The sequence below is a fragment of the Pinus tabuliformis genome, chromosome 7 (genome assembly GCF_031772625.1).
Source record: "Pinus tabuliformis cultivar Carrire ecotype Pingquan chromosome 7, CPIR1, whole genome shotgun sequence".
Taxonomy (NCBI): Eukaryota; Viridiplantae; Streptophyta; class Pinopsida; order Pinales; family Pinaceae; genus Pinus; species Pinus tabuliformis.
In genome coordinates, this window is record NC_142293.1 from 1,824,508,900 (window position 1) to 1,824,534,354 (window position 25,455).

At 35.8% G+C, this 25,455-nt stretch overlaps 1 protein-coding gene across 1 annotated transcript; it reads right to left on the minus strand.

Moving 5' to 3' along the window:
* Positions 1 to 10,682: 10,682 nt before the first annotated feature.
* On the minus strand, positions 10,683 to 20,152 carry LOC149255676 (uncharacterized). The gene is made up of 4 exons (XM_089455111.1): positions 19,142 to 20,152; positions 14,781 to 14,927; positions 14,531 to 14,656; positions 10,683 to 10,998 (listed from the first exon to the last, which is right to left on the minus strand). Exons 1-4 carry the CDS (start codon positions 20,150 to 20,152, stop codon positions 10,801 to 10,803), a joined length of 1,482 nt encoding a protein of 493 aa, XP_089311237.1. The 3' UTR covers positions 10,683 to 10,800.
* Between the last annotated feature and the right edge of the window lie 5,303 nt (positions 20,153 to 25,455).

A 25,455-nucleotide genomic window follows, 5' to 3' on the forward strand; every position in this document is an offset into this window, starting at 1 on the left:
TAGAGCGAGGCTCTAAGTTGTAAATTACCCGGGAAGGAGAAGTGGAAGCAATAGATGGAGAATTTAGTCTTATCTAAGTGTAGAGTCGAGTGTGTGGGTTGTAGAGTAGGAGAAGGCTCTGTAGATCACTGCACAGAGGCCTAGTAGTCTACATCTTAGTGTGCGGACCCCTGCAGCTGAGTGCATAGGGCAAGTCGAGTCTGTAACCTTTGGAGAAGTAATAAAGAGAAGTTTTACATCATTTATGTGTATCGTTTTCCTGTTTTGTACATTGAGTGTATTGTATATAAATTGCATTTCTATTGTTTATATGATGCACGAAATTAAATGAATGTGTTGATAAGGTGAATATAAGATAAAGTATCTGTTTACTCGAAGATAACTAACTATTATAAGAAGAAAAGTAAGATACGCGGTGTAACTTGGGGAAGTAGTGCAAAACTCTGCCCTAGCAGCGCGAAATCACCTCAGCCCCTGGTGAGGGCTGTGCGAAGGTGATTAAACTCTAAGATACGCGGTGTAACTTGGGGAAGTAGTGCAAAACTCTGCCCTAGCAGCGCGAAATCACCTCAGCCCCTGGTGAGGGCTGTGCGAAGGTGATTATAACAGATCACGAAGGCCTCGCAGGTTAGGATAATGCGAGAAGCGTGTTGGGTCCCTATAATACTAGTGATTACCCCATTACTATTGTAGTTGTATCCGTTATTAATATTGTTGTGGCCCTATTGTCCCCATATTGTTATTACTATGCCCCATAGAATCCGTCTATTGTTATTTTGTGGCTTTATATTATTATTGTTAGGTCGGCTGGGTTATATTGTGACTCCTTAGACTCCTATATAAAGAAAGGAGGTTTTGTCATTTGAATCATCCAAGAATTGCTCATTTATGTAATGTAAAGGAGGTTGCCCCCTCGAAGAGGCTGAAATCTAAGGTGTGGATCTCTCTTTTCTATCTTTTTGTGAGCTGGTTTCATAACATTTGGTATCAGAGCTTTGGATTCTAGGGTTTCGCTGCTCCAAACAGGTCATCGTGGAATTTTCGCTATAAAGTTTTTTTTGAAACGTTTTGGAAGCTAAGAAAAAAACCCATTTGAAAAGCAATCACGCTAAATCTTGGGTCCGAATTTCAGAGCTTTTCACACTATACTTGCAGAGATATGATATGAGGAAGTTGGTATTTTTGCAGACTCCTGAATTACATTCCAAACAGGTGACCTGGGGAAAATCATGATAACTTTCTCTCTGAGCATCAGATTGAAATTTCGTCAGAAGATACAGAAAGCAGATGGACTTTAGTTTCTTTTATATCTTTTTCAGATCCAAAAGTTGAAACAGTGACTCATGGCATATCGTACAAGTTCGCTCTACTAAACTAGTCTATAATCAGGTCATCTTGGGAGATTGTGCCTATCTCTTCCTTGGAGAATCCAACTTGGATCAGACTAGTGGCATTGGAAAGAGGACACAGAGGGCTACTACAGATCTCAATTTCAGAACAGGATGATCTAAAATGGCAGAGACACATCAAATTCAATATCAAGCTTCTACAAAGTGAAAAAAGGTGTGTAGTTTTTTTTTAAATCTTTGCATAAGCTTGGTTTGAAAAATTAATTTGAATCAGTAATTGATGCCCCGAGGAAAGAAAATGAAAACACCTAGTAAGCAACCTGAAAGCTCTAGCATGACTTATGAATAAGAGGAAGGAATGCAATATGATATATCAAAATTACGAGACCAAGTGCAACAAGTGTCACTTGCACAAAAAGCAACAAAATCTAAGATGGATGGTTTAAGGAAAGATGTAGAAGCTAAGATGGATGGTTTAAAGAAAGGTGTAGAAGCTAAGATGGATTGTTTAAAGAAAGGTGTAGAAGCTAAGATGGATGGCATGGAAGCTAAGATGAATGGCATGGAAGCTAAAATTGATGGCATGGATGATAAGATGGAAGAATTGAAGATAAATATGAATAAGTTGCTACAAGAAATGGTCACTAATGGTGAAAGGGTAGTAAAGGAAACTCATGATGAGAACAAAAGAAATGTTAATCATGATTGCATAGACTCTAACAAAATTATTGAAGAAAGATGCATTTTCATGGACTCCAGAAGCAACAAAGGCCTTCAAGCATCTTAAAGAGGCAATGTGCCAAGCACCGGTCTTAGCTACACCAGACTTCACAAAAACCTTTATTGTGGAATGTGATGCTTTAGGAAATGGAATTGGTGTTGTTTTAATGCAAGATGAAAGACCCATTGCTTTTGAAAGTCATCCAATCAAGGGAAAGTTTTTACACAAAGCTATTTATGAGAAGGAAATGTTGGCAATACTCCATGCACTTAAGAAATGGGGACCCTACCTAATGGGAAGACACTTCAAGGTAAAAACGGATCATGATAGCCTTAAATAATTTTTAGAACAAAGATTATCCTCTGAAGAGCAACAATAGTGGGTCACAAAGATGTTGGGTTATGACTTTGAAATCATGTACAACAAAGTGAAGGAAAATGTGGTGGAAGATGCACTCTCAAGAAAGGATGACGATGTGGAAGCATTGTTGTGTAATGGATAAACAAAGCAAGGGAGGAATGGAAGAATGATGAAGAAGTGTGGGCACTTATTCAAAAGTTACAACAAGAATCCAATACGTTTGATACATTTAGCTGGAAAAATGATTCGTTATGGTACAAAGATCGCTTATACCTCTGTAAGAATTCCCAGCTAAAAAAAAGATTCTTATGGAATTGCACACTTCTCCTTTAGGAAGGCACTCAGGATTTTTAAAAAATTACCACAGGGTTAAGAAGGATTTTTTTTGGGAGGGCCTTAAATCAGATATTCAAAAGTTTGTGGCGGAATGTTTGGTTTGCCAATAAAATAAAGTTGAAACAATTAAGACACCGGGTCTATTACAACCTTTATCCATTCCAAACAATCGTTGGGAGGAGGTTTCAATGGATTTTATCACAGGTTTACCCAAGTCTGAGGGAAAGAGTTTCATCATGGTGGTAATTGACAGACTTACCAAATATGTACACTTTTTAAAGCCATTACAGTTTCTACTGCATTTATGGAAACAATTCAAAAGCTACATGGAAACCTAAAGATTATTGTAAGTGACACAGATCCCATTTTCACTGGAAATTTTTGGACAAAATTATTTTCTTGTCTTGGTACTCAGTTAGCTCATAGCTCATCTTATCATCCTCAATCTGATGGGCAAACTGAGATAGTAAACAAATGTTTGGAAGGATATCTTCGTTGCTTTGTATCTGATAAACAGACACAATGGGTCAAATGGTTGCCTCTGGCTGAATGGTGGTATAACACTTCCTTCCATACAACAACAAAAATGACCCCATTTATGGCACTTTATGGATATCAGCCGCCATCCATCACATCTTATTTAAGAGAAAATTCTTAGGTTCAAGAAGTGGAACATCACATCGAACATCAACAACATGTCCTCCAACTCTTAAAGGATAACCTTGTGTTGGCACAAAATAGAACGAAACAACAGGCAGATAAACATCGCAGCGAAAGAAGTTTTGATGTAGGTGATTGGGTATTCCTACGGCTACAAACATATAAGAAAATGTCCCTCAAGCAAGCTAAGAAGGATAATAAATTATTACCAAAGTATTATGGTCCATACAAGGCATTGCAAAAGATTGGTACTATGGCATACAAATTGGAGCTTCCTACAACTTCTTGATTGCACCCAGTTTTCCATGTTTCATGTTTAAGGAAGTTTATAGGCGACAAGCTCCCAGTTAAAACAATATTTCCAGAACTTGACGAGGAAGGAAAAATTATATTGGAACCAAAAGCAGTCACAGAAACAAGAACTTGACAGTTACGAAATCGATCGATTTCAGAGTATCTTATCAAGTGGAAGAACTTCTCCGCTGAAGATTCCACATGGGAGGATGATAATTTTATACAGAAGCATCCAGAACTACTGAAGCATTGAGGACAACACTTTTTTGAAGGAGAGGGGCATGTTGGGTCCCTATAATACTAGTGATTACCCCATTACTATTGTAGTTGTATCCCTTATTAATATTGTTGTGCCCCATGGAATCCATCTATTGTTATTTTTGTGGCTTTATATTATTATTGTTAGGTCGGATGGGTTATATTGTGACTCCTTAGACTCCTTTATATAGAAAGGAGGTTTTGTCATTTGAATCATCCAAGAATTTCTCATTCATGTAATGTAAAAGGTTGCCCCCTCGAAGAGGCTGAATTCTAAGGCATGGATCTCTCTTTTCTATATTTTTGTGAGCTGGTTTCATAACAAAGCAACTTGCATGAAGGTATTCATAGTTGGACTAAATTGACCCCTCAGACATCTCAAGGGTGCAAAAACTTGGTTCCAACATCCCCCCATACTGCTTTGGGTGAGATCTCAATCCGCACTCCAAGCGTTGTTGCCAAAAGGGCCAGTAGTATAGGGATTTGTTTGGCTAATTAACTCTGAACCTGGGTCAGGCCCCCTCAAGCCAACACCACTAGAAATAAAGTTTGCAAAAAAGTAAAATTTTCAAAAAGTAGAGTTGTAGGAAATGAAGAATATACTACTTTGCAAAGAATGGAACTGAATTATACTTGCAAGGAAATCAAACTGTACTCTTCTCTTGTAGGAATGTAAATTAAGTCAAAACATAAATAAGTAACAAGGAAATCTAAAGTGTTGTAATGTAAGGTAACTCCTGTAGAGATGATTGTCTTTTTCTCCACATCCTCTCATTCACTATATCATGTCAAAAATGGTTATTCATAGTGTTTGATTCAAATCTCAGGGAAGATCCCTCTAGGAGTTGGTCCCTTTAAAAGGTGCTTCCTTCAAACCAATGGGATCAAATCCCAATTAAAATTGTAAGGGGAAGCTTTAATACAGTGGAATGATTACAAAGGAGAAAAACATAAAAATATTCCTAGCTGACCGCACAATACCGTGACCTCGGGTCTCTAGAACTCTTTAAATTTTAATTAAAATCCCCTATGGGAATCCGATCTTTTGGGTAACTTTTAACAAAGGAAAACCTCAAAAATCACTCTCACTCCCTCTGTCTCCTAACAAAGCCAAGGAAAAAAAGTATTTATATCTCCTTTCCACCTCTTTTCCCTCTTCAAACCACTATTGGGGCTCTTTGCATCCATAGCCTAGTAAGGAATTATATATCCTCAATCTTTAGGTTTAATATTCGTTCTTAGACCATGAATTATTGGTTGACAAGATCCAAAACCCCGATAAATAATTGTAGTAAGGGAAATTTATACTTCATGTTTTGCATCTAGAAGAAACTTAGGATCCCACAATATTGCAATGTATTTAGAGTATACATATGGCAAAGAGAAACCAAGTCACATTCCTCATCCTCCATTTTTCTTCACTCAATCATGGTTGGAAATCCTATAATAACAAAGTAATGAACTATTTTAAATAGCCAAAATTTCAATTCACTACAGAAATTCATGTAGATCTAGGATTACACTATATCATCACTCTACACTAAAAGGGATAGAGTGATCATCCCATTAATACTTCTTCTAGATGGTTTACATAAGAGTGATGAAGTTGTGCAATGCAATCAAGGTAGCCCCAATCCCAATATTAGAGGCTAACAACAAAAAAGACAAGCACATTGAGGAAGAGTGCAAGAGCTAAACCTAGAACTAGTACAATGATGAATGATTCTCTAAATCTCCCTGGATCTAGACTAGTTGGAAAAGTAGGGGATGTTTCTTTGAGTAGGTTAAATCTCCAAATTTCAATGTGAAAATGTTTCTTTTTCCCTCAAATAGATTCTTTACCATGGGAAGTGGCTTGAAAAAGTCCTTGTTCACATTAAGGCAATGTATTTTTACTTTTCCATTCATTTTTTCATGCTTTTCTCTTCTATTTTTATGAGACTTCATGGACATTAATATGAAATTGTATACCTATATTAACTATTTTACAGACATTATGGGAGTTTTTAGATCTAAAATATGCCTTCTAAGGAAAATAATAAACAATAGCTATGATTTTTTAAAGGAAAATAAAGAGAAATACTTTTCTTAATTGTATTTTTGAATTAACTCCTTAAACGTTTGCTCGAATTTCAAGTGAGGGAAATCATTGGATGCAGAATTAGATTCTACATCTAGTGAATCCTCACTCTGCATATTTTTTAGTGTATCAATAGATAGAAAGAAATAAAATACATGAAAAATATGTTTCTTGAAATAATACGTTTTTTCATTTATTTTTATTTCTTTTCACTATTGATCTACTGAAAAGTATGTAGAGTGGGTACTGGTTGGATGTCAAATCCAATTTTGCTTCGAACAATTTCTCACACTTGAAATTTGAGTAAACATATAAGGATATAAGTTTTAAAGATGGTTAAAAAAATAGTTGCCTTATTTTCCCTCTAAAAATATTTACCATAAGGGATGGTATCATCATCTTGAATCCTATTGTTTCTTCTAAAGTTGATTTTGTTAGTACAATTTTCAGTTTCAAACCCATTTTTAATCTCAAAATTCCCTTAATGGATATAACTTAGAAACAATGATTATGTGCGACATCCATTATTAATTATGCACATTTTACTTAATACCCGAATCTAGGGGTAGTTTTATCTCCATCTATTTAATTATATTATTGACCATATATGTTAGCATCAATGTGCCTTAGGATCAACCCCTCTATGATATGTAATTAGCCATTCTCATTTTTCATGTTGTAACTTGTATGGTAGCTACCTACTCTTCATGGAAATCTTAGATTAGCACCCAATTTCCATTTTGGTGCCCATTCTCTGGCATTTAGTTGTCTACGAACCCTCCAATAAACCTAGCATGGCATGTAGTTGATCCTCATTATTATCGCTTTATCTATATCCTGTCCATATCCCAAGGAGGTTTCCAAAATTTCTATTTTGTCAAATGGTTGTATGTGTGTATGAATGCTAAATTATAATTCCCTACTACTATGTTGGTATTTTCTTTTCTATCACTAGCCATTATTGTAGCCACACATGGCTTATTGAAATTTAAATTAGTTTTTCCTCCATTTTGTGCCCTTACCATTCCTAAATAGATTACTACAATTAATGGGTTTACCTTATAGCTTCTTTGCGTCACTTCGCTTAGCCTAGTTCCATCAATATGGAACTAGATGCATATCTATTTACCACTCATTTGTCCATGACAAGTTTCCTTTTTTTCCTTCTTATGCTCATTAAAAATTAAAAGGAAATCAACTCACTCTTCCACATTTCTTGTGCTAATAAAAAAATAAGAAGGATATTGATGATCGTTTTACCTCCTTTTCAAGATTTTTAAAACCTCACAAAAAAGACACCATTTGAATAAAAATACTAACTCTGCTTCTATCTCATTAGACAATGAAGAATGCATCCCATTGAGGATGCATTTACCTCCTTTTTAGGCTCATTAAAATTGAATAAAAATCACACTATTGAGTTTACTTATTTTATCCTTAGTGTCCATTAATCAACGAAGGAGATATTAGAAAAAGAGTTGTGGGATCATTGAAATCCACATCAGTAAGTGGAAAATGTTAGTCACATCATCTTGAACATCACACATATTTTCATTATTTTCCTACAAATTTGTTATAGCTTCGATTGGAGGCATGCCATAGATATGACTCATTTACACCTTCAATAAGTTACTCTTCCAATAATTATAAAGCATGGTTCAATTCCTCGTGCATTTTGCATGATATTACATGGTTATTGTTAGTAAATATTTCCAATATATTCTTATGTCATGCATAATATGTTCAAGTGATGTTTAAGCACGAGTCATTCATTTACAATTGTTTTGACCTTCAATGTCAAGCATCCCTATATCAATTGTAATAAGTGGCTCTATCTCTTCACATCATCACTCACTTTATGTTTTATTTTAGGTAATGGGAGATACATAAAGGTCCTCCTTTGAAAAATGTCTTCTTATACACATCAACTTATTATGTGGGAAGTGCATATAGAAACTAGCTAGTACCTTGGAGACTGCATTTGGTAGTGGTAGGTTTCCTCATGATCAACAATTGGCTTACCTCATAGTCTCTATATCAATAAAGTCTACAAATTTTCAACATTGTCTACTCTATTCACACTTTATAGGTTGTGTTAGGTACATTGGGGTTCATTTCCATCATTGGTGGGTCCCCTCACATATGTTAATGATATACATTAATGAAGTTTATAATCATGTGATTTATACCTTTCTTAACACTATCTCATCTATTCACATGAAATAGAATCATAACATCAAGGTTGGGACAAAGAATTTTGGCTTGGGGTCATCTCACTCATATGTGATACACCTCTTAAGCTACGATGGAGTATTTCACTATAATATGAATTTTCAAGAGTACTTGGGGTATTAGCATTCATGTCGAATGTATTATTGATGTATACTATGACATAGGTCTGCATTATATTTACTCCTTGTAATGATCTCTTTCTTGATGGAAAGCACCCACAATGCATTGCTTCGTGGTCATGTCTTTCCTTTTCATTTCATGGATCCACAATGTATTGTGTTGGCAGCCATTCTTTTTTATCTCTTGTACCAAGAATAGGTATTCCTACATCAAGGATGATATATAATATTGGTTGAACAATTACAATTCCTAGTTGGATTCTTGTTATTTAGATCATTCCTATAAATACTATAAAAATTACAATGTCATAATGTGTTTTTACCATCGACTTATCTTCTAACATAGCATAATAGGGGGAATATATTACAACCTTATTCTTGACCTCATCAATTCACTACAACAAAACCAACGATTTGCGCCAGATTTAGCGCCAGATTTTAGTGCATTTTGTTTGTAATTGTGATGAGCAACCTGGCGCTAAATCTGGCTCTATTGTACAATTTTTAAAGCGTCCTTTTTTGCACCTGATTTTGCATCCTTTTTCACGCTAGATTTTGCATCATTTTTTACACCAAACTATGCATCATTTTTTGCGTCAAATTTTGAACCAAGATTTGGATCTTATTTTATGACAGGTTTTGCTTCTAGTTTTGTGTCATTTTTTGCATCTATTTTTCATTCTCTTTTGCTTCCTATTTTGTGTCATTCTTTGCTTCCATTTTTGCACCATCATTTGCATCAAGTTTACACTGTATTTTGAATCCAATTTAACGTCTTTTTATGCATCCATTTTGTGTCAGTTTTTGCATCTAGTCTTACGCCAGATTTTGTATCTAGTCTTACACTAGTTTTTGCTTCTATTTTTGCACCAGCTTTGGTGCCTATCTTTGCACCATGTGTTGAATTTGATTTAGCACCAAATTTTGCATCCATTTTTGTGCCCATTTTTGCATCTTTTTTTGGACCATTTTTTACATCCACATTTACGTTTGATTTGTCTCTATTTTTCCCATCTCATTTTGCACCATATTTTGCGTCATTTGTTTCATCCAATTTTGCATCATTTTTAACACCATCTCTTGCATCTAATGTTACATCATTTTGAGCATCCAAATTTGCATTTATATTTGCATCTTATGTTGAGTCATGTGTTGTGTCCACCTTTGCATCTTATTTTGTGTCTAATGGTACATTCAATTTAGAGCCATTTTTTACGTCTACTTTTGTATTTGTTTTTGCACCAAGTTTTGCATCCAATTTTAAGCTATTTTAAGTCCCTTTTTGCACCATTTTTTGTGTCTACTTGTGTCCAATGTTGCACCATTATTTACACCGACTTTTTCATCCAATTTTGCATTTTTTTTGGTGTCTAGTTTTACATCGTTTTCACCATCCAAATTTGCATCTTTTTTTGCCTCATTTTGTGTCCACATTTGCATATAATTTTGTGTCTGAGTTCGAGCCTAAATTTGCATGTGATTAGGAATCATTTTTTACATCCAATATGGCATCCTTGGTTTCACCTTTTTTCAGCCCCATTTTGCATCTTGTTTTATGTCTTTCTTACATTTTTTTTTTCCTTTTTTGCACCCAAGTTTGCATCCCAAATTTACATCATTATTTGCATCATCATTTGGCATATTAATTTGTAACGTTTTTTGCTTCTTTTTAACGCTCAACTTTGCATCTTATTTTACATCTAGTTGTTGTCTTTTTTGCATCTAATTTGGTGCCCATTTATGTGTCCTTGTTATTGCCCAATTTGATATCCTTTTGTATGCCATGTTTTGTTCCCTTCTTTGTGTCAACTATTGCACAATTTTTCACTTCTAATTTAAAACACTTTGTATGTCAATTGTTTGCATTTTGTATTAATTCCTAGTTTAACATCCAATTTTACTTTCAATTTTGCATCCATGGTTACATCCGCATTTGACTTCTTATATAGAGTATATTTTTCTTTACATATATGACCCCCTTTATAGATTCATAGTGAAATATATGATAGTTTCTAAATATCATTAAAGCAGATATCACAATTCAAAATCATTTGTAAAGAAATTTAAGAGAAATTGACAACATCCATCCAAAAAAATAACAATGTGTCATTAACAATTTTCAAAACATGTATAAAATAACAACATAATACTAATAAAATCAGTATTATTTTTAATCAAAACAAGTAAAATTCAAATATGATTAACAAATCAAAATATTTCATGAATATCGTTATTCTACGATAAATTAACAACATACATAAATCAAACTCATCGTATGCTTACAAAATCAAAATGTCTCATTGATATAGGGTAAATTCACAACACCCATCTAAACATAACAATGTCATTCTACACAATAATTTCTTCAAAAAAAACAATGCATGTGCATGCCTAGCTACCACCACCAAGATCATCCTCATGATCATCTTGACCATCCTCATTACTCTGATCCACATCATCACCAACACCGCAACTATCATCATCATCTCCTCCTTCACCACCATCATCCTCATCCTCATCCTCATCATCTCCTGATATATGTTGAACATAATTTGGATCATCGTCTTGGCAATCATTACCTATAGCATTCTGACAAAAAAAATCAATATTACATGTTAGTATTAATTACATAACACAACGCATGTTTTTGTTATACAATGTTAACCATAAAATGAGGTAAGATATACTAGCATTTGCACCAGATGTTGCAAAGGAAACGCCGTAAGGCATAAATTGAAAAATACAAATACAACAAAAGAATACTTTGATAAAGAATAAAAATATATTGAATGCTCAAATCAATGCCCCATTAACTGGAAGCATTTAGTAGACATATCTAATGCAGAGACAAGCAAAAATATATAATTCTTCAAATTCTAGATGGATGCAATCACTTAGTAATGCCATGTTGAGAACCTTCCTCTACTTGTAATATCCTCTATCAGGGGCAACCTTCACGCCTCTACCTTATATCAACACTGACGAAGTTAGCAATCCCATTGGCCCATCCTATTTATCTATCAAGTTTGAAGCATAAGGCAAGTGACTGGACACTGGTATTATACAATAAGCTGAAACCTAAACTGAACTTCCCCCACGGGCATGACGGACAAGAGATGGGGCTTTTCTTAAATAGAAGAGATAGGGCAATCTTTACATCCCTACCTCATCAACACTGATGAAGTTAGCAATCCCATTGGCCTATCCTATTTACCTGTCAAGTTTGAAACATACGGCAAGAGACTGGACACTGGCCAATCCTATCAGATATCCCTCTATCAAAGCAACATTCTAATGGCCCCTGCTACAATTATACAATATCTAGAGAGCATCATTAGAAACATCCTTTGGAGAGATAAAAATGAAAACAAGTGGCCTCTACTCCATTGGAAATGGGTGGCATTTCTTAAATAAGGTACGAGGGACAGAATGCAAGATCTTTTTAGCAAGGTCCCCTATACGAAAATCTATTGATACTATTGATGGAAACACACTTTGGAATAAATCAATTAGAAGTATCTGGTGTGAGGCAAAAAATAGAAGAGATAATCAAGAAAATATGTATGCCTAAAGGTTGTATAATCTACAACGATGTGCTTCAAAGTAAAATTTTATCTAAGGTAGACACAAAAGTTTCAATTCATACAAAATTAACTATCAAATTGTTTTGTTTAGACTCTTAGAGCTAACTTTAAGTTTTAACAGCAAAAGATCAGACAGACCAGTAGTTTAGGAACTCTGCACTCCTCACCATTTTTGTATACTTATGGAGAAATTATAGATTTGTCAGATGGATGAAGATGTTTCTGAAAGCATCATTTTGCAAACATGCAAATTCTCCTCTGCGTAAACAAATAAAAGCTGAAGAAAGAGAAGAAACCAAAAAAGGGGTAGAAGTATAGGCCAACCCAATGTGAAATTTCAATATAACCTTCTCTAACCTTGTCTAACTTCTAAACAACACATTTAACTAGTCATTGATGTCATGTTTCCTCTTTGATGCTTTACATCAAATTAACTTCATCTAACCCCAGCAAGGTAGATGTGCCCACCACACCACTTCATGAGAATGTGTACACAGTTGTACGTCCCTTCATTATCTCAGATGATGCTTTTACTCTCCACCAAACTCCTCGCATGAGAAAAGCAATCTTTGCAAGGTCTCAGTTTAGATTTGGGAAGCTTTGCAAAGGCACATTGTGTTGTTTCATGATGGTAAATGTTATTCATGAATGGCAGTTTCTATCTGATTATGCTGAATCCAGGGCATCCTCTGTTATTCCTTGCTGCTTTATGGTTTTTCTGGTTTTGTTTATGGTGGTGTGAGGCTTTGTCGAGGTGTGGTGTGAGAGAGGGACCAGACCATCTTGGGCTACCCTCCTCTTGGGATCAGCTCCTACTCAGGTCTCTTTATTTTCTTGCTCTCGTCAAGTCCTTACTCCTCAGTTGGCCGGGGCACGCACTTCTAAGGTGGATTCTATCTGCAGCAGGGCCTCCTCAGGGCATACATAACCCCGAAAGCTCATCAATTGCCGTGTGAGTTGGAACTAGCATTTGAGGGTAGGAAAATGGCAATGGAAATTTGAGAGGTATCACTGCTTCATTGCTGAAAGGTCATCTATCAAGAGTAGATGTACCAGTCCCATTACAACTAGACAGCTGCAGGGAAGGGTACTCCTTTCCAAAAATGACACTAAAAACAAAATTCTGATGATGATGAACATGATGCAGTTGGAATTTAAAGCCATGGACAAGCATTTGACAAGGATAAAAGCAGTCTTACTGCATGGAAAAGGCCCAACTCATCTAGATAGTCCAGGTGATCAAGCACCCATAGATGTGGAGGTTTCCACCTCCTAGTCTCCTCATGAAAATTTATGTTTTCTATCTTTACTATTATAGTAGGATTATGTGTTATATTTTGTGGCTGTTAAGCCAAGGCACTGTAGGCTTTTTTAGAACTCAGTATATTTTTTTAAAATGTATATTTTTGGACAGCAGACCTCCTGTATTGCCAATGGTCCGGTTTCCCTAGTGGCAGACCAGAGGCATACAGAAGGTTGGATCATATGTGATCATCAACAGTTAATAAAAGGCCTTTAAATTACCTCCCCACCCCTTCCCAAAAATAAAAAATAAAAATCATCTATAAAGTTTAGAAACTCAATTATTGAGAAGATTTTTCGGCATAAATCACATCATAAATCATTTGTCGATGCGTTCCAAACCAACAAGTGTGGTTCATCGTCAGGACAAGTTGAAGATCCAGACCATGGCAGATTATTTTCCAACTAGCAAAATTAAATCACAACTAGGTTATTATCCAGCTAAGATTAATCAGAAATCAATTTTTTAAAAGTATGTTCTTATCAAGCCCAAATTTAATCAAACTTCAAAAGTATGTTCTTATCAAGCCCAAATTTAATCAAACTTCAATTATACCCTGAAGATGAGCTCTGTAGTGTGGTCAAAAAATTGAGGAATAATCTACTCCAACACAGCTCTCCTCTTGAAGAAAATAATGTCCAGCTACTTGAGCTTTAAAGTCATTCCAACCTTTTGTATGGAAGATTTATAGAATTCATTTCCATTTTAGTTATAGAAAATCCCAATAAAGATAGTGATTGATTTCATGTTTGTACATATGTAATGAACACTTAGCGCAATAGTATAGCTCAGTTTGCACAACCCTTTCTACAGAAGGCATAATACCCAGGGAGGTTACAGGATCTATTCCCAAGTAGTTCTATCCAGTTACCAGCTGGTATTTCAACTAGAAGTCAATTCCATTCCTCACCCAGAAAAAAAAATACAGGGAAAGGAGGGAGAAAGGGGGATTCCATCACTCTGACAATGTACCAACTTCCTCACTTGGAATAGTTAATATGTGGGCAAGTTAAGGGAACACCTTTCTCTGGGAAAATTAATATAAACAATTACTGATGCAGTTACCTCCTTATAATGGCATAAATAAAAATTTTGTTGAATTAATGTTTGTAAGGAATTATCTTTGTAAGGTTCCAATTTTGATGTACGGGCAGAATAAATTATAAACCTATCCATCAACCAAATGAGTCTTGCAAAAAGAAAGAGATAAAGAGAAACTATTCACAAAACTTACCTTTAGCATTTGATGGCCTCCACTATCACTGGTGCTGAAAAGTTGCAACATCGGTGTTTCTTTTTGCGAAGGAGAGTGAGTAATTTCACTGCCTTTCTCAAAATTTGATAAATCACCCTCCCAGTCCTGTAGTAGTCACAAAGAAACATCTTAATATAATGAGGCATTTTCCAAACAAAACCTTTTTAAAAATGGTGCATTGGATAAGGTAGCCTACGTCAGAACAATATATAGGTCATAGAGGGAAGACCTGTAGCTGCTCTCGGATGGCAGGCACAACCTTATGCAAACTGTCAAAACAGCATGGCGCACTTCCCGACTTCACATCATTGTATGTCGAATCTATGCTTCGAATAAGACACAATAGCTCTTTTGAAGATACCAAAACACTTAATACCTACAGATGAAAACAAAATATTACATTAGAATACAACAGACTTTAACAAATTATAAAACCGGTTTTCTGGAAAAGCAAAGAATAGAGGTAACACTGCAAAGGACACGTTCAGAAAAAGATGTTATTGCCATTACATATCTCAGTTCTAATGATACAATGAAATACGCATGGAAATTCAATTGTGAATAACCACAGTCCACCCTTTTGAATCCCATTTGATATACTTGTCAGAAAATACATTAACAAACAAAATTATACATGTACTATGAACTCCAATATAAACTGACATAAATCTCAGCCAAATACCAAACCTGTTGAAAATTAAAGTGATCATGAATATACAACGAAAATGCACGAATGTAAATTGGATTTCAAGTATTGTTTCTATCTGGATAAAAGAAACAAATTAGAAATAATAACCACCAACTACTACCGTTATCAAAGAAGTGAACTTGTTAGAAGATCAAGCTAAAACAGTGAAATATTGAAATCCAGGAACATTTTCAATAAGACATTAAAAAACAATCATCAAACTTGGCAGGAAACGCAAGGTTTCAGGCAAGACCACTGCCCACCCAACCATGATCCACCTAAGTAACATTGAGTTGCACTCACTTCTTATGTGACTTGAGAATGGATTACGAATGCCGACTATTGGCATATCAACATTATCCAAACAGTTATAGGGAAAGATTTGAGAAACTTAGGACTTCAATTTTCTTTGAAAGCAACAGACTTACTACACACATTCAGGACATTTTTTGGTCAGAAAATCATTATGATTTACCAGCATGGATCCATCTTAAGCACGGATTCACATAAGTTGATATTCACATAAGTTATTGATATAGATCTTCAAGTCTTACTACACACATTCAAGACATTTTTTGGTCAGAAAAGCATTATGATTTACCAGCATGGATCCATCTTAAGCACGGATTCACATAAGTTGATATTCACACAAGTTAAGGAATTTAGACTTCTGTGATCCATAACATTGTTTAGATAATCTTCGGCGAAATCACATAATTAATCTTTTGTCGACGCGTTTCGAACCAACAAGTGTGGTTCATCGTCAGGACAAGTTGAAGAACTGATCTGGCTTAGCTTGATTAAATAGAGTGTGCAGAGACTCCAACGGCTCTATTGCAACGGCTAATTTTAACCAGAGGATCAAAGTCAAACCCCTGATTTTATTATTAATATAAGTTAATTGAATAAATCTATTGTTTTTAAATATAATGGTCAATACATCTTCATATTTATTAAATAACCTATATTTAAAATTATTTAAAACCAAGTAAATGGTATTAAATTACTATTATCCTTAGAATTTAGTTACAATAGGTAACTGCGTATTTATTTAATAATAATTGTTTAAATCAAAGGGTCCAATGTTTCATTAGATATTAATAAATTAGGGTAAACTAAATAATGGTAAACTACATAAATCATAACAATATTTATTATTATTCCTAAATATAATAAATAGTATTAAGTCACTATTATTCTTATAGTTACAATAGGTAACTATGTAATTATTTAATAATAATTATTAAAATTAATGGACCAAAGGTAAAATAAATCATTTTTATTAATTATTTAAATGTGAAGGCCCATTCGAAATAAAATTAATAAGTTCATATAATAATTTAAGTTTATTAGATAATCTATATTCACTTATTAATTTATAATTATAATATTGTAAATATCATAATTCAAGTGCATGTTAATAAAAGTCTATCCATTAACTCAATATCATCTATTTCCAATCATAACGTCTTATAATGAATATAGTAATTCATATCCATTAATCAATCTCTAACATTATTATTAAATTCAACTATGTTATTACATATAAGGTTTAAAAAAGGGGGGTCTTTATTAATTCAATATAATGAAATCAGTTAAAGGAAATAACAAGGGGTTGAAGAATTAATTTTTTTTTTTATTAATGCAAAGAATCTAATCTAATATTAATTAACCCCTGGGATAAGGATAATAACAAAATCAGCCTGAAATAACAAATTACTAACTCTTGTACTCCATGACAAACCCGTCAAAAACAGAGTACGAGGAGAGGGAAGACAGAAACCCTAAGACCTAACAAAAGGGGGATGAGGAGGCTAGGAAGATAAGGCTGGGACCCAGCAACTGCTAATCTTCCAGCCATCATCCCTATTAAGATTGATCGGCCTTTTCTCAATCTCCAGGGCCTCTCTAAATTTACGATGGTGAAACTGTGCAACTTTGGCAATGACTTGAGCATCTTCTATACAGACATGGTGCCTAGTCTTCCCCGCATGCTCAGCCAGGGCTGAGGACTTGGTCCTACCATGTCTTAAGTCTGCCGCATGCTCGCTAATCCGTTGATTGATAGAGCGACCAGTCTCACCAATATAAGGGTCCCACAGGAACAGGGAATGACATAGACGCCTTTCATGTCCTTAGGGTCAATAGGGTCTTTCACAGACCTGAGGGAGCTACGGATAGTGCGGAGAGGTCTAAAAGTTGCGGGCACATCGTACTTTCTCAGAACCCTCGCAATCCTATCTGTGGTCCCTTGGATGTAAGGAAGGTTCACACCTATGATATGGTCTTTAGGGACTCTCCGGATTGAAGGCTCCTTCTTGGCCCTGAGGAAGGCTTTTCGACCTAGGTGCCTATTGTAACCATTCTTCTCAAAGACATCTAGGAGATGAGCTTTCTCCGCTTCCAGGCTCTCACACAAGTTATTAATATAGATCTTCAAGTAATTTATTTATATAAAGTGTTAACTTATTTTTTGAAAAGTATAAGGTTTAAACATCTTACTCGCATAATTTTTTTTACTTCTAATTACTTTACATGAAATTATATTATAGGTCAAATGGATAACTAATTAAACATGTATAGCATATTCTTTTTTTCTTTTTTATTTTAGCCAACATTACTTTTCTATTTAGAGAATATTTTATTTTTATTTTAAGAGGGACACATGTCAACTCTAGAGTCCAAGTTGAGCACGGACATACTTACACATCACGTTCACACTGGGCTGTAAAATGAGCCTCCTAGCCCAATTATACTATAAAGACAGCAAACATGATCACTCCCAATTTGTGTTGAGAACCCTTGACAGTGCATAAGAATATACCAAAAAACATTTTCTTCAAAATTGCATAGTCAAACCAGGTTTGGGTTGGGATCACAAGTTTGTCCATATCCATTCAATATCTATGCCCATTATACAAAGTTAGCGAAGTACCTATCAGATGTAAAATGCAAAACTCAATCCTTCTTTGCAGAACTCGTCCAAAACATGAAGCATATAAATTGCTCGCTGAATTATCAAATAGAAGTAACTTCAGTGCAATGACATCAGGCTGAATTTACCCATTGTTTCTCGAGCAATAGACATGATAATTTATGGAAATGACCCTCCACAAAAGACTGTAAATAGATGGTGTGCTTAGCTATTTGATTGGAAATCTTGTCTACAACTATTTAAACTACAATGAATTTGTCAACATAAAATAATAAGTTGGATAGGTATTTTTCAGACACAAAGCATTTGAGATCCAAAAAATAGACGGTAATCTAAATGTCTCTAATTTAAACCATAGACAATTATTTGTTTGTTGAATTAACAACCAAATTAAGTTTCAATAACACGACGTAATTTTCACATACAAAGCATTTGAGTGCAAAATAAGAAAGATAGTTTAAACGCCTATAAAATAAACCAAGGACATTTTTTGTCTGTTAAACTAATAAACAATTATATCAAATTCAAGCCTACATTTACATGCATGAAGACTGCTCATAACTTAATCTATCAGGAATGGATCATTTGTTGTTAATGTTGAATTTTTCTGTTAATATAGCACTGACAGCAAGGCAAATTCAATATTTAAAAGGCAGCAATCTACATTCGGATCTGGACAACACTTTTTCTCCTTTCCTGCTATGTGATTATTCCCATGCAAGAGGAAGTTCCAACTAATTGATTTTCACACTTCCAAAAGTAAATTCCTCATGCCTGAATTTTCTAGATACAAAACCTAGGTATAATAATCCTAATTGTTGATCCTACCTTGAAATAAGTACCCTTAATCCACCATTGGATCTTGCTTTAAATAAACATGGGGTCTTGCTTGAAGTGTCAAAGTTTATTCATCTATTCCTTGCTATTATCAATAAGACATAATAGAATAAAGGAAAGAGCAATGCACCTTGTGAGTCATCTGAAGAACTGCCTTGGTATTGATGTGCACGAACTTGTGGGAAAATACAAGAAACTGAACAACAAGAGAGCTATAAAAAGGATAATTAGCCAGAACATAGTTTTGCCAATGATCATTATATCCATAACAACTTTCTTTCGTGCTTCTTTTTACTAATGATCCCACAGAATCAGTACCAGTCTTTTGCTTTTGAGGCAAGCTACCTGAAAGTGGAGACAATCGTTGATCCCTGTCCCTAAGCATCTTATTCTCTGCCTCCAAATAATGATCCTCTTCGAGAGCGGGCATCATTTCGCCTTCTTCACCAATATTCCAAGGCTGTAAATAATCCAACCATAGATCAATAATGTGTGTAGCCTTCTTCAGACAAGCACCTACTGGCCAATAACTGAAAGCTCGTAATATAAACCTGTACAAAGGCCTCTGTAACAGAAGGGACCATGTAGCAGGCACAACCAAACTACTCCGTGGCAAGGAAAATGACCTCAATCTCAAGGTATCCATTTGTGATGCAGCTCTCCATCCAGAATTCAACTCTTCTTGAGAAAAACACAAAGTACTGCTTACATAATTGACCAGTATTTTCACAGCCTCTGTGATTTTTACACTGGGGAGACCATACCTATGATATCGATTATTAACAGGTAACAAAATACCAAAAGACTGGCAAACCCATGAAGGTAAGGGCGAAAAATCGTCATTCACTAACCAAAACTGTACAAAGGTATGAACAACAAACTCGGCGCGAGAAAATATCGATGGATTCTCCTCAAAAAAATGATGTACAGACACACTGGGAGCACAAAAATCAGATATAGGAACAAATTTGTATAGATACAAATTCAGAAGATGCAAATAAGGGCTAGAATTGAACTTCACAGGCCTTCCATTGTCATGGCTACCATGCAAACTATGCAGAGAAGACACCCATTTCTCGAAACGAGACCGGGAAGCCTTCTTAAACCCCAATTTCATTTCATCCGAATCCGAATGATGCATAATATCATTATCTTTGCATACAGCGTAATAAGCAAACCAAAACATAAAATACTCAAATGCATTCAACTACACCTGAATCCTCCGCCATGGCCGTCCTCCTTCAATCGGTCTTTAAATAAAGCAGGGCAGACTTCAGATAATATATACAAACCCCTCTCCGACTGAAGCATGTGACGAATCCACGGCGGAAGGCGCCCGGATGGAAACACATAGCGAACCACATTTTCCTCGTCTGCGACAAAGATTGACGAAAACAAAGCTCCAGACGGCGAGAGAAGATTTACGACCGCATTCGCGGAATGCTCAGAGGTCTGCGTGATCCATCCGCCAATGCCAGACGGTTGTAAGACCTCCTCAGAGCCGAAGATCTTGCGGAGCAGAACGACGAAGCATGTTATGTAAAAATGCCTGCTCTGATCCCAGCTGTGCCTATCGATGAAGGATTCCACGACCCAGCATGAATTCAAAATATCAGACGATGATGAGGAAGCATTCAATAATAGCGAACTTAATTCTTGGGCTTCGAAAGAGAAATCTGTCGAAGGTGAAGAAGACACAGCCATTGCACCTCAATTTTATAGTCTCTCTACTGATCCGGTCGGAGTCTTAAATCTCGAGATAAACCCCTTGAATCTTCCTGAACCCTCATGCAGAACCACTAAACCCTACACTACATCGGATCGCAGCACTCACTGATCTAGTATTATAGGCATTCGAAGGTGGGGATACTCTTCTCTTTATTTCAAAATATTTGCACCGCCTTAAGTAGCTTTTCAACTTTTGCCATTTCCCTTGAAAGACGTTAGTGTGGGGTGGGGAAATTATGTTGTTTCTGAGGAGTTTTTTGGTTTGTGGGGACAGGGCCACTCTTTATGTGACCATCCGGGCAAGCGAGGCGGTAATCTTAAGTTCTTGCAGGGATATCTTATCTCTTATGGATTAATATGATTATTGATACTCCCTTATGAATTACTTACATTAGTGATAAGGATAGGGGATTAAAAATTTAAATATAATAATAAATTATATAAAAATAAATAAAAATTTGATGGGGTGTTGAGATGTGTGTTAGGTTACTGAGCGGATTTGTTATTCCGTTGTCACCCCAAACATTAAAGAGAGGGATAGTGTCGCCCACATTTAATGATAATGCACTGTTTTAATTTGGAAATCTTTGAAACTTCCTCAATTTCCTACAATTGTTGGGGTCAAATTGATGATATTTGGTGTCAATGTCGTGTTGTCGGGTTATCTATGGGATATTTCCTCTGCGGCTTCTATAGTAGTTCCTTAAGCAACGTGGAAGGTCCAAGTTGTTCTTCCATGTTGGTTTGGCCTTCCATCCTTCACTCCATTTCATGAGCTAGACTATCTACATTTTCCAAGTATTGGCAAGGTTGCATGTGGCCCGCATACCCACTGGTGGGAGTACCTTCACTTAAACTCTTCTAGGTTTATGGGAGCTCAACTCCAACAAGTATACTAGTATTGTCTTTGCTCTTAATTTTTTCCACTGGGTCAGCTACATTTATATTACTTTGGTTTGCTTGGTTTAGGATTCTTTGGGGAAGGTTCAACGTGTTATCTAGGGGTGAGGTAGCCTTGTCCTCCTCCTGCCTACGACAATCTTCCTCACATTGTGTCTTGGTTTTACCATTCCTTTGCAACTCCTTTAGCCTTTGGTTTACCTTCCACCTTTATCCCTAAAATCCTTCATTTTGTACATTGTCCATTGGCCTCACTTTGGTTTTCAATCCCCTAAAATCCTTTTGTCTTTCGAGACTTCACCAATTAGGTTCACTCGCCTCATTATCACCATGCCTCAACAATGGATGTGGTCAAGACGTGGCTCTGATGGTTAAGGCCCTTTTGGCAAACCCTGTGCTCAGTTGCAAGCCCTAATTGTTGTTTACCTCTTCAATGCAACTACCCCCCCCCCCCCCGCCTTCCCACGAGAAGTCCAGGATGAAATTGTTAGAAAATCGATAATGGCAGCTTATTGTACTTATTTTCCTTTAACTTGATATTTGCTTGTGAATCTTATTTATCTTCTTTGTGTTCTTTAGTTAGATCTATTCATCAAACAATGTCAAGAACAATAATAACAACAATAGACACATATATTGGTTTTCTTCTTAAAATATGCTTCAAATGATATACAAAGACCCAAACCCTAGACCAATCCTTCTCCTAGTACCAAGTCATCCCTTCCTTAAATCCTTCCTTGATTCTACACCAAAATGTTAGACACTGCAACTTTGACCTGCCAGCTTCAATACTGCTACCCAACCTGCAACTTCGACCCTGCAATTTCGACCTTAAAGCTTCCAAGGAAACCCTAGAGCAGCCTCCTCTTGGGACCTTCCTAATAGCAAGACAACTCCTTATGAGTTCTAGATCAACTATCCTTCCTTCTAGTTACAAGATGTTGCACTTCATCTTCCTACAACTCAGACCTGTAACTTCACTTCTTCCTGCAGCCCAGAAACCCTAGAATTTCGCACGTGTGAGAGAGATAAAGCCCAAAACAAAATATTTATGTCCTTCTTGTGCTTTCTTGGCCTTCACTCTTCTTTTCCTGCTCTTCCCAGCTATAGATCGAACTCTTTCTTGTAGATTGAACTTGTTGAGTGAGTTTTTCCAAATGAGGTTGAATTGCTTCCTTTTATATCCTTCTCAAGGGGTCGAATTCTCTCCTTTAGGCCGACTTGATTTTCCCAGGGTCGACTTGTACTTTAGGAGCTTCCAGGATTTTCTAAACTCAAAAATAATTATTTTTACAAAGATATTTTTGCCCATAAGGGTCTTATAAACATGATGTTGACTCCTTTGACTCGAGACAGTAAATCCTAAGACCTAACAAACCCTATAAGCATGAAGAACATGCTTTACCTAAAACACAATCAATAATGAGCATGAAACCCATGCTTTAATAATAATATATTTTCTTTTCTTTTCTTGTTTGTTACATAGGATACATATTGAAATGAGTACAACAATTATGAAGACCGAAACTAGTTACATTTTCAATAATCCCTCTTAACTAGGGAGGTATTCATAATTGTACACTCAGTACAACATCATATCTCAAATTGAAGAGTTATCACAAAAAGAGTCAGATTGATAAGCCATATTGTAAGCATCATCATCATGACCAGCATTGTCTCTTAGGCCTAACTAGACAATCTCTTCTTTAATCAAGAGCATTATGTTGGGAGGCTTTATGTGTGATACCGCACTACCTCTACAAGGCACATACCCCATCTGGATGTCTATAAGATATGTCCTATTAGGACTATTCTTATCTTGGATCTCGAATCTTGAGTCCTCAAAGAATATCAGTCCTCTTCGACCACTCTTCACTTGGATACTTATCACATCCTCAAACAGTGTTGGTCCCTTTCCTTTCTTGAATGTAATATCATCAAGGAAACCGCAAATTCTTATCCAATTCTCTGCCATTCTCTCTTCATCACTTGAAGAGGATAATGTACAAGTGATGTCCCACATCACTCCCTCTCAACCAAAGACAACATCCCTATTCTCCTTTAATCTTGAGAATAACCCCCTCTAAAAAATAGAGGAGATCTAGACTTCCCTTTTATTTGAGAAGTCATCATCACAAGCCTTACAATTTGCCTTCATAAGAGTATTAGCTACCAGTTCTTCATAGTTTTCTGGCTCCCTCTTTCCTCTACATCATCGAGCTTTCTTTCTTTCAAGATATCATGGAGCCACCTTCTCTCTTCAATCTTGTGACAAGTTTCAGGGTACCTTTCTTGCTTATCACTTTCATATTCAACATGAAGGCATTGCATTGAGCTTTCCCAAACTTGAAGCTTGATCATGGCTTTGTTATAAATGTGATATTCTTTAACCTTCAGGTTATCTTATCATACTTCTACCATCCCTTTCCAAATTAACATTTCTTGAACTTACAGCTTTCCAGTACCAAATATTGAGCTTCCCTCAATATTCTTCATCCATACAATTGCACTTGCCTCAACTGCCATCATATATTCCTGCGACATTCTTCCAGGTAGCAAAATAATATGTTAACCAAATAACCAACAATAATGAAAATTAGACTTGCCTCGTTATGATGACCTTCTCATTCCATCAACATCCTCATGATCCATCTCCATATGAATCTTCCTTCATGCATCAAAGTGCCGAAGGATTGAACTTTATTACCAAGTTACAATTTTTCTTCTAGGGACTAGACTAGATGTTAATCATCGTTATACATATATTTTAGAGAAAGTCTTAAATTATTTACACATCCTTAAGTAAGCCAAATCATATTCCTTTCAAGCATCATATATCCATATACATAAGCATATTTTATGACCAACTTTCTTTCACAAGATTCTATACACAAGAATCTTATCTAGAGTTTTAGATCCATCATGCATTCCTATGCTTTCATCCAATCATTTAGATATTCATATATCTCGCAAAGAGCCTACATCCTGACCATTGCATTCTTTCATCCCTTTACTAGTATTGGTTCCACATTACATGGAATGTCTACTTAACCTTGCCATGATGATTTTTCCAAAGACCTTCAAAAAACGATGGTCTTTCCTGAATCATGATGATTCAACTAAGCAGGATGATATCTTCTAATATAATGTTAGATAATGCTTGGATGGTCAATATGAAAAATGGTTTATCTATCCATCTATCTAGATGATCTCTACAAATAAACTTAATCATGTAAATTCTATACATGCTACTATCATATGCTTCTTTCTAAGATGTTAAACAAAACATATTATCCTAAAATAAATATTAAACTTCACAGAGAGCCGGACAGTCAGTGAACCTTCTTTAGTAGTAAAGATCCTTCACTTCTTCCTTCTTTGCCTTCTTCTCAGGTTCTCCCATTGCTTCGGCCACATGAGCTTCATTCCTTTCCTTTATCTTATTGTTATGCTAGTTTGGAAAGTCCCTCCTAGAGTGTCCAAATTCGTTACATCCAAAACATTGTGCTTTGGATATGTCTTTCTTCTTGGCCTTGCCAAACTTTCCCTTCTTCAACTTCTTAACTCAGGCTAGAAAGGCTTGAGATTGCCCATCTGATCCAATATCATCCTTGACCTTGATCCTTGATTCTTCCAATATGCATTGCACCCACAACTTATCAAAGGGAGTTGAATCCTTCTTGGAGTAGATGCTTGTTGCAAAGTTGCTCCATTATGGTGGCAATGCATTTAGTATACAGATGGCTACTTCAGAATCAATGATTGGTTCCCCAAGTCCTTACAGATGGCCTCTTAGTTGAGAGATTGTCATGAGGA

Coding starts and splice junctions, on each gene's coding strand:
- LOC149255676 (XM_089455111.1), bottom strand. CDS start 20,152: ATGCATCATTCGGATTCGGATGAAATGAAATTGGGGTTTAAGAAGGCT. Junction 14,928..19,141: donor TTCTTCAGATGACTCACAAG/GTGCATTGCTCT, acceptor TTTCATCTGTAG/GTATTAAGTGTTTTGGTATC. Junction 14,657..14,780: donor CCATCCGAGAGCAGCTACAG/GTCTTCCCTCTA, acceptor TGACTACTACAG/GACTGGGAGGGTGATTTATC.